At 39.7% G+C, this 11,901-nt stretch overlaps 1 protein-coding gene across 1 annotated transcript in view; it reads right to left on the bottom strand.

Annotated features, from left to right (window-relative positions):
• Positions 1-346: 346 nt before the first annotated feature.
• Positions 347-11,901, bottom strand: part of LOC143738115 (venom phosphodiesterase CdcPDE-like) — an 81,802-nt gene continuing 70,247 nt past the window's right edge. The window contains exons 23-25 of the mRNA XM_077230036.1: positions 7,020-7,152; positions 2,409-2,565; positions 347-1,043 (exon numbers count right to left, since the gene is read on the bottom strand). Of these exons, the coding sequence (XP_077086151.1) occupies positions 870-1,043; positions 2,409-2,565; positions 7,020-7,152 (464 nt within the window). The 3' untranslated portion in view covers positions 347-869. The remainder of the gene's footprint in view (positions 1,044-2,408; positions 2,566-7,019; positions 7,153-11,901) is intronic.

Genomic DNA, 11,901 nt, shown 5'->3' with positions numbered 1-11,901 from the left:
AGAATGGTCACGTGATCCGCGTTTTCAGTCGTTTTAATGTGGACGACATTCTAATCCGTTCTAATACACAGCTGAAACGCTGATCGTATTGGTTTGAATTCTCCGTGTCTAAACTCAAACGCAGTAGTGTGTATGGGGCCTGAATGCTGCAGGTGGAGCTGGGGAGGAGGAGGGCCGCAGGACAGCGATGCGTGAGCGAGGGATCGAGCCGCTGCTTGTAGACTCCCGCGGGTCACTGACATTACATGAGTTCACTCCTCAACAAATTACCTTGTGTACTTCACTCGTTTGCTGGAAACCAAAACAAAAAAAGCTTGCAATGTAAAAAAAATACAAGACACGAATATGTTTTCATGTCATTTTAATGCATTTTGTGACACACAGAAACTCACTGCAAAAAATGACTTCATGTTTCCAATTAGTTTTTTCACTCTAAAAATCCTTGAAATAATTAAAGTTGAAATCATTTACAGACTGGAGACTCAACACCGCACGGACGGCAAGACTCATTTTCATGAACTGTTGCTTAGATACAAGTGATTTTTGTCTGTTTTAAGTACAAATAAAGTTAAAAACAAGCCAGTGCAGAAAGACAAAGTTGCTTCAAGTGAATTTAACGATTTTTAATATAATTTAACTTGAAAACAAGACAGAAAAACTCACTAAGCATTTATTATTTTTTTGCAGTGTGTAACGTGACGTAATTAATAAATCATAAACCAATAAGAGCAGGAATGGGAATTAAATCTATTTTTCCCTGTACAGCACAGATGCTCTTACTGAGAAATATAATACATTCAATAAATATATTAACGATAAGAGGTACTTATAATTAAATATAATATATCACTAACAGGAATCAGAGCGACTCAAGCTTTGGGATGGATGGCGGCAGTGGGGCGGGTCTTAAGGCGGAGGAGCTCAGCGATTGGACGATTGCTGTCCCTGAAAAAGTCCAGTCCCGTGATCCACTCCACATCCCTCACGCGTGATTGGTGCATCCACAGGAGAGGCTCCGCCCACTGGGACTCAGGCTGGTCATTCTGCACACAAACAGTAACAGGATCTTTCATGACTCGAATTTTGTTTTCACATCACATAAAGCTTCATTGTGTTTCATTCATTGTTTCTGTTGGTGGGAAACGAGATTATTGTGACGTCGCGCATTCATGTCAGAAACAAAACACAGAAGCAGCCGAACCCCAAAGAACAAAACAATGACAAAAGCTCTTTATTTAGTTGGAAGAGCATAATGGGACGCACCTGTGCCACCGTCACATGATTCACTTACGTGCTCAGTCATACTCAAAGCAGCTTCACAGAAAAGCATGACTGAGCATTAACTTTGGTTTTAATTGTATAATTTATATCATTTAAAATTAATATGCATAAATAAAACCGCAAAGTTTTTAGTTTTGCGGCTTAATGTCACTGAAAACTAAATAAAAAATAATAATATTAATTAATGAATAAATACAAATTATTAAAATTGACTTTTTACTTGTTTAAATAAAAAATATCAATGATTTGAATAATTAATATCAATTAAATTAATCTGGAAATTAAACTGAAGTTTTTTTTAATAAATAGCTAAAATAATTGAAAAAATTTATATAATTTGCATGAATAAAACAGTGTCTGTTTTACAGCTTAATGTCACTGACAAATGAAAAAAAAGTATAATTATTGAATAAATAAATAAATGTATTCAAATAAATGTTTTACTTCATGAATAAATAAAAATATCAAATGAATTGCATAATTTATATCATTTCAATTAATATGCACGAATACAACAGTGAAGTTGTTAGTCTTACAGCTAAATGTCACTGAAAAAATAAATAAAATAATGAAAAATTATTGAATGAATAAAAATATATTTTCTACTTACTGAACGAATGAACAAATAAATATCGATTAAATTGTATAATTTTATGAAATTTAAATGAGTATGCATAAATTAAACAGATAAGTTGTTAGTTTTAGAGCTTAATGGCATTGACAAATAAAATAAAATAATTCATTAATAAAAAATGTATTAAAAAAAATTCTACTTAATGAATAAGTAAAAAAAATTATGAAAAAATATTGATGAAAAATAAAAACTGATTCACTGATCATAATAATATTATTAATATGAAAACAAGAATGTTTAAGGTGTGTTCATATATACTAATATGTCAAGGCGTGACATCAGAGAACATCTGAAAACACAAAAAGAACAAACTGAATCATTCTGACCGAAGTTCTGATTCACTGAGACGAATCGCACAGAAGATTCACGTGATGATGGATTAAATTAAGCTCAAATTAAGTCAAGTGTCTCGTTCCACATCCAGTGTGTGAGGATGAGCTTGTGAAACAGGAAGTGAGAGTATCAGTAGGAAGTGTGTGTGTGTGTCACTCACAGCGCAGCTCTCTGTGTTTTCATCTCTGTGAGGCACAAGGAAGGAAACGCTCTGAAGTTCCCCGGAACATTCTCCCACCGCCTGCGTCTCGTTCCTGCAGCTCGTCAGCACCGCGAAATAATGAGTGGGAAGAGGAACAGACGAACCTGCAACCAACCTGAACACAAGCACTGTGAGACGCGCGAGGAATCAGATCTTTAAAGGGGACATATCATGAAAATCTGGCTTTCTCCGTAAATTTCTTTGTAAATGCTTTAATCGGCCGCTTCTACCAAAACCCAGAAAACGTGAAAAGTGAAACCCAGTAACTTTGTTCTGGTGAGTCTATCTCTGAGAGCATGTCTAAAAATAAGCTGATCTGATTTCTCTCCTTCTGACGTATGAAGAGGATCTTATTATAATATTACCGGCTTTTAATCTGCACGTTTATAATATCACCGGCCCTTAATCTGTACGTTTATAATATTACCGACTCTTAATCTGCACGTTTATAATATTACCGGCTCTTAATCTGCACGTTTATAATATTACCGGCTCTTAATCTGCACGTTTATAATATTACCGGCTCTTAATCTGCACGTTTATAATATTACCGGCCCTTAATCTGCACGTTTATAATATTACCGGCTCTTAATCTGCACGTTTATAATATTACCGGCCCTTAATCTGCACGTTTATAATATTACCGGCTCTTAATCTGCACGTTTATAATATTACCGGCCCTTAATCTGCACGTTTACAATATTACCGGCTCTTAATCTGCACGTTTATAATATTACCGGCCCTTAATCTGCACGTTTATAATATTACCGGCTCTTAATCTGCACGTTTATAATATTACCGGCTCTTAATCTGCACGTTTATAATATTACCGGCCCTTAATCTGCACGTTTATAATATTACCGGCTCTTAATCTGCACGTTTATAATATTACCGGCTCTTAATCTGCACGTTTATAATATTACCGGCCCTTAATCTGCACGTTTATAATATTACCGGCTCTTAATCTGCACGTTTATAATATTACCGGCCCTTAATCTGCGCGTTTATAATATTACCGGCTCTTAATCTGCACGTTTATAATATTACCGGCCCTTAATCAGCACGTTTATAATATTACCGGCCCTTAATCAGCACGTTTATAATATTACCGGCTCTTAATCTGCACGTTTATAATATTACCATCCCTTAATCAGCACGTTTATAATATTACCGGCTCTTAATCTGCACGTTTATAATATTACCGGCTCTTAATCTGCACGTTTATAATATTACCGGCCCTTAATCTGCACGTTTATAATATTACCGGCTCTTAATCTGCACGTTTATAATATTACCGGCTCTTAATCTGCACGTTTATAATATTACCGGCCCTTAATCTGCACGTTTATAATATTACCGGCCCTTAATCTGCACAATATTACCGGCCCTTAATCTGCATGTTTATAATATTACCGGCCCTTAATCTGCACAATATTACCGGCCCTTAATCTGCACATTTATAATATTACCGGCTCTTAATCTGCACGTTTATAATATTACCGGCTCTTAATCTGCACATTTATAATATTACCGGCTCTTAATCTGCACGTTTATAATATTACCGGCTCTTAATCTGCACATTTATAATATTATCGGCCCTTAATCTGCACGTTTATAATATTACCGGCTCTTAATCGCCACGTTTATAATATTACCGGCCCTTAATCTGCACATTTATAATATTACCGGCTCTTAATCTGCACGTTTATAATATTACCGGCTCTTAATCTGCACATTTATAATATTACCGGCTCTTAATCTGCACGTTTATAATATTACCGGCTCTTAATCTGCACATTTATAATATTATCGGCCCTTAATCTGCACGTTTATAATATTACCGGCTCTTAATCGCCACGTTTATAATATTACCGGCTCTTAATCTGCACATTTATAATATTATCGGCCCTTAATCTGCACGTTTATAATATTACCGGCTCTTAATCGCCACGTTTATAATATTACCGGCTCTTAATCGCCACGTTTATAATATTACCGGCTCTTAATCTGCACATTTATAATATTATCGGCCCTTAATCTGCACGTTTATAATATTACCGGCTCTTAATATGCACGTTTATAATATTACCGGCTCTTAATCTGCACATTTATAATATTACCGGCTCTTAATCTGCACGTTTATAATATTACCGGCTCTTAATCTGCACGTTTATAATATTACCGGCTCTTAATCGCCACGTTTATAATATTACCGGCTCTTAATCGCCACGTTTATAATATTACCGGCTCTTAATCTGCACATTTATAATATTATCGGCCCTTAATCTGCACGTTTATAATATTACCGGCTCTTAATATGCACGTTTATAATATTACCGGCCCTTAATCTGCACATTTATAATATTACCGGCTCTTAATCTGCACGTTTATAATATTACCGGCTCTTAATCTGCACATTTATAATATTACCGGCTCTTAATCTGCACGTTTATAATATTACCGGCTCTTAATCTGCACATTTATAATATTATCGGCCCTTAATCTGCACGTTTATAATATTACCGGCTCTTAATCGCCACGTTTATAATATTACCGGCTCTTAATCTGCACATTTATAATATTATCGGCCCTTAATCTGCACGTTTATAATATTACCGGCTCTTAATCGCCACGTTTATAATATTCCCGGCCCTTAATCGCCACGTTTATAATATTACCGGCTCTTAATCTGCACATTTATAATATTATCGGCCCTTAATCTGCACGTTTATAATATTACCGGCTCTTAATATGCACGTTTATAATATTACCGTCCCTTAATCTGCACGTTTATAATATTATCGGCTGTTAATCTGCACATTTATAATATTACCGGCCCTTAATCTGCACGTTTATAATATTACCTTCCCTTAATCTGCACGTTTATAATATTACCGGCTCTTAATCTGCACGTTTATAATATTACCGGCCCTTAATCTACACGTTTATAATATTCCCGGCCCTTAATCTGCACGTTTATAATATTACCGGCTCTTAATCTGCACATTTATAATATTACCGGCTCTTAATCTGCACGTTTATAATATTCCCGGCCCTTAATCTGCACGTTTATAATATTACCGGCTCTTAATCTACACGTTTATAATATTCCCGGCCCTTAATCTGCACGTTTATAATATTACCGGCTCTTAATCTGCACATTTATAATATTACCGGCTCTTAATCTGCACGTTTATAATATTCCCGGCCCTTAATCGCCACGTTTATAATATTCCCGGCCCTTAATCTGCACATTTATAATATTACCGGCTCTTAATCTGCACGTTTATAATATTCCCGGCTCTTAATCTGCACATTTATAATATTACCGGCTCTTAATCTACACGTTTATAATATTCCCGGCCCTTAATCTGCACGTTTATAATATTACCGGCTCTTAATCTGCACATTTATAATATTACCGGCTCTTAATCTGCACGTTTATAATATTCCCGGCCCTTAATCGCCACGTTTATAATATTCCCGGCCCTTAATCTGCACATTTATAATATTACCGGCTCTTAATCTGCACGTTTATAATATTATCGGCCCTTAATCTGCACGTTTATAATATTATCGACCCTTAATCTGCACGTTTATAATATTCCCGGCCCTCGAAAAAAGATTCGTTCATTTGGATGACCGAGTTCGAACAGGAGAGTCACGAACGACGGTACGCGCTCGCGTTGTGCAAGAGAGGGGTGATCAGCGCGTACACGAGCGTGATTGACACTGCTAAGACATTCCTCCTGGCTCTGATTTCTTGTTTCTGACCGGGAGCGGTGTATTTCTGCAAATGGCAATAGGACCACTGGGAGGAGCCAGAGGAGCTTGATTTTTTCACAGATTTTCTGTTTCATATTCTACTGTCAGGACATAATGACAGTTTTAACAAATATTTGTTTACAAAAGTTACCTACTGCAGCTTTAATCTGCACGTTTACACACACCAGCCGACATTTGTTTTCTCGAGCGACAACAGTGTCCAGTTCTAACGCAAAAGATCCAGCAAAGCCTGAAACTGTTCTGTCGTTGAGCACAGACGAGCACTGAACACTATTGACCAGAACATGTCACCGCTGTCTTATAAACACCTCAGGAACTGTGGACACTTGTGTAGAAGTTCAACATGATGATGAGATGATCAATGTAACTCCACAACAACTACATAAATGTCTCCACTAACATTCAGAAACTCTTCCTGAGTCTCTCCGTAAGGCTGCACTCGCTACTGGTTATTCTGGGATTCTGGATGATTGAGATTGGCCTGTTTTGTTATTGCTGGAGTTTCTGAAGCTCGTGTAAAGACTCCGCCCTCTTCTGAACGGAGGCGGAGCTGCAGCTCATTTGCATTTAAAGAGAAACACACAAAAACTGCGTGTTTTTGCTCACACCCAAAAAGGGGCAAATTTGACAAGCTATAATAAATGATCTGGGTTTCTTTTTTAGCTGAAATTTCACAGATGCATTCTGGGGACACCATAGAATTATATTACATCTTGTGAAAAGGGGCAGAATATGTCACCTTTAAACATAGTGGAACACGTAACAGGAAATGATCACACTTACTCCTGGATCTGATCCGGAGAGTCGAAGCGTCCGTCATAGTTGTAGTCGTACACCGGGCCAGTGACAACGTTAATGCCGTTATACTGAGACGCATATTTGACCAGCAGAACCTCTTGGAAATACTGCCAGAGTCCTGGAGAAACACAAAATACACACACACACTCACTGCACACACAATCACTGTACACACACTCACTGCAGAAACACTCCCTGTACACTCAACACTCACTGCACACACACTCACTGCAGAAACACTCACTGTACACACACTCACTGCACACACACTCACTGCACACACACTCACTGCAGAAACACTCACTGCACACACACACTCACTGCAGAAACACTCACTGCACACACAACACTCACTGCACACACACTCACTGCAGAAACACTCACTGCAGAAACACTCACTGCACACACACTCACTACACACACACACTCACTGCACACACACTCACTGCAGAAACACTCACTGCACACACACACTCACTGCAGAAACACTCACTGCACACACAACACTCACTGCACACACACTCACTGCAGAAACACTCACTGCACACACACTCACTGCAGAAACACTCATTGCACACACACACTCACTGCACACACAATCACTGTACACACACTCACTGCAGAAACACTCCATGTACACTCAACACTCACTGCACACACACTCACTGCAGAAACACTCACTGTACACACACTCACTGCACACACACTCACTGCACACACACTCACTGCAGAAACACTCATTGTACACACACTCACTGCAGAAACACTCACTGCAGAAACACTCACTGCACACACACTCACTGTACACACACTCACTGCACACACACTCACTGCAGAAACACTCACTGCACACACACTCACTGTACACTCAACACTCACTGCACACACTCACTGCAGAAACACTCATTGTACACACACTCACTGCACACACACTCACTGCAGAAACACTCAATGCAGAAACACTCACAGCAGAAACACTCAGTGCAGAAACACTCACTGCAGAAGCACTCACTGTACACACACTCACTGCAAAAGCACTCACTGTACACACACTCACTGCAAAAGCACTCACTGTACACACACTCACTGGACACACACACACTGCAGAAACGCTCACTGTTCACTCAACACTCACTGTACACACACTGGCCCTAATTTATCATTCTTGCGTAGAAACGGGCGTATATGGTGGCGTAAGATTATGCTTACACTCCTCTTACCGCCTGATTTATGAAGCTGTGCGTACCTTTGAAATCCAGGTGTACGCAATACCTGCCCTTGATAAATGCCGCGGCTGAAAACGATCGTCATTAGAATAACACGCCCCTATATATTCAAGTATCCGCTTCCCCCACGCCCTCATTTTACGCCATGTACACACGGAAGACGGCAAAAAGGAGACACTTCTCTGGAGATCGAGACCATCACCATCATGAAAAATTATTATTAAATCAAACAACAATATTGTTGATGATAAATTCAAAGTTAATTGCATTTTGTTTTTCAAAACGCTATAAATCCATCCATTTTTTGTCTAAAAAAACAACAACAAGAGAACATGCAACATATAATCAGGGACTCATACTATAAATTAATATAAATTAAATATTTGCAACTGCATGAAATAAATAAAAGCCAAACAAAATAAATAGTAAAATAAAGTAAATATTAAAAATACATTCAAATCATTTAGTAACACATTTAGGCTAATAGTCATTCGTGCCGAACTTGAAAAGTAATGATAACAATATTCAGGCCTACTATTAGGCTACGTGTTGTAGCCATTAACTAAGTGCATTTAGTTTCATATTTGTTAAAAAATAATAATGTTATTTTTTCCCCATCTATGTTGATTATGAAAAGTGAACATAGGCTAAGATAGGATGCGCAATATATCGGGAGACATGCTCAGACATGATTTTGGCCACTTAATTAAGTTTTGTTTTGTAGAAAGCCTTTCTTTAAAGTGAATTTCGTTTTGTATAAATTGTATCTTAATTTCAATATTTTTTTCATCAACCAATTGCCTGGATTTAATAAATAAGAAGCAAATAGCAGACAATATAATCATGAGTCATGACATGGAGGCGCGGGCGCGGTCCCTTGCATTGCACGTGAACTGGAGCGCATCTCATCACAAATTAACCGAAACTCAGTATATGCCTCACAGACATGAGAAATATATCTATAAAGAAAGCTTGAAATGTCTTTAATCGAAACAATTATAAACGAAAAGAAATAGGCTACTCTCTCTATAGGCGCGTTCACTACGGAGATGGTGATCATCAATTTCATCTTTGCAGACACAACACTAGTTTATTAATAGAAATAAAATACAAATTTATTTTTAAAAATGGCGTTTATCGCGTTTTGGAAAAGAGCTCCTCATATCTTTTAGTTTGTCAGTGCGTTTTGTGGTGTTAGGAATTGTTTTTCTGCGCATTTCTGCACTAACTCAAAACGTGCGTACATGTACACCACCTCCTGACCTGGCGTAGGATTTGAGCGTGCCGTACGCCAACGTCCATATTGATAAATATCAAAGTCACCGTGGTTTTGGGTGTACGCCAGGTGTACGCTGGAAATTTGGTGTACGCACTTTTGATAAATCAGGGCCACTCAAGCACACACAACCACTGTACACACACTCACTGTACACACACTCACTGCACACACACTCACTGCAGAAACACTCACTGCACACACACTCACTGCAGAAACACTCACTGTACACACACTCATTGCAGAAACACTCACTGTACACACACTCACTGTACACTCAACACTCACTGCACACACACTCACTGTACACACACTCACTGCAGAAACACTCCCTGCAGAAACACTCACTGTACACACACTCACTGCACACACACTCACTGCAGAAACACTCACTGTACACACACTCACTGTACACTCAACACTCACTGCACACACACTCACTGTACACACACTCACTACAGAAACACTCACTGCAGAAACACTCACTTTAAACACATTCACTGCAGAAATACTCACTGCACACACACTCACTACAGAAACACTCACTGCACACACACTCACTGCACACACACTCACTGCAGAAATACTCACTGCACACACACTCACTGCAGAAACACTCAGTGCAGAAACACTCACTGTACACACACTCACTGCAGAAACACTCACTATACACACACTCACTGCATACACACTCACTACACACACACACTCACTGCGGAAACACTCACTGTACACACACTCACTGCAGAAACACTCACTGCAGAAACACTCACTGTACACACACTCACTGTACACACACTCACTGTACACACACTCACTGTACCAACACTCACTGCACACACACTCACTGCAGAAACACTTACTGCACACACACTTACTGCACACACACTTACTGCACACACACTCACTGCAGAAACACTCACTGCACACACACTCACTACAGAAACACTCACTGCACACACACTCACTGCAGAAACACTTACTGCACACACACTTACTGCACACACACTCAGTGCAGAAACACTCACTGCACACACACTCACTGCAGAAACACTCACTGCACACACACTCACTGCAGAAACACTCAGTGCAGAAACACTCACTGCACACACACTCACTGCAGAAACACTCACTGCAGAAACACTCACTGTACACACACTCACTGCAGAAACACTCACTGTACACACACTCACTACAGAAACACTCACTGCAGAAACACTCACTGCACACACACTCACTACAGAAACACTCACTGCAGAAACACTCACTGCAGAAACACTCACTGTACACACACTCACTGCAGAAACACTCACTGTACACACACTCACTACAGAAACACTCACTGCAGAAACACTCACTGTACACACACTCACTACAGAAACACTCACTGCAGAAACACTCACTGCACACACACTCACTACAGAAACACTCACTGCACACACACTCACTGCAGAAACACTTACTGCACACACACTTACTGCACACACACTCAGTGCAGAAACACTCACTGCACACACACTCACTGCAGAAACACTCACTGCACACACACTCACTGCAGAAACACTCAGTGCAGAAACACTCACTGCACACACACTCACTGCAGAAACACTCACTGCAGAAACACTCACTGTACACACACTCACTGCAGAAACACTCACTGCACACACACTCACTACAGAAACACTCACTGCACACACACTCACTGCAGAAACACTTACTGCACACACACTTACTGCACACACACTCAGTGCAGAAACACTCACTGCACACACACTCACTGCAGAAACACTCACTGCACACACACTCACTGCAGAAACACTCAGTGCAGAAACACTCACTGCACACACACTCACTGCACACACACACTCACTGTACACACACTCACTGCACACACACTCACTGCAGAAACACTCACTGCAGAAACACTCACTGCACACACACTCACTGCAGAAACACTTACTGCACACACACTTACTGCACACACACTCAGTGCAGAAACACTCACTGCACACACACTCACTGCAGAAACACTCAGTGCAGAAACACTCACTGCACACACACTCACTGCAGAAACACTCACTGTACACACACTCACTGCAGAAACACTCACTGTACACACACTCACTGCAGAAACACTCACTGTACACACACTCACTGCAGAAACACTCACTGCACACACACTCACTGCAGAAACACTCACTGCACACACACTCACTGCACACACACTCACTACAGAAACACTCACTGTACACACACTCACTGCACACACACTCACTGCAGAAACACTCACTGTACACACACTCACTGTACCAACACTCACTGCACACACACTCACTGCAGAAACACTCACTGCACACACACTCAC

This window comes from Siphateles boraxobius, unplaced genomic scaffold (genome assembly GCF_051911475.1).
Source record: "Siphateles boraxobius isolate OS27281-9 unplaced genomic scaffold, OSU_SipBor_1 138, whole genome shotgun sequence".
Classification (NCBI taxonomy): Eukaryota; Metazoa; Chordata; class Actinopteri; order Cypriniformes; family Leuciscidae; genus Siphateles; species Siphateles boraxobius.
Note: the sequence above shows the minus strand (reverse complement) of the source record. Positions and strands in the feature narration are given on the sequence as shown.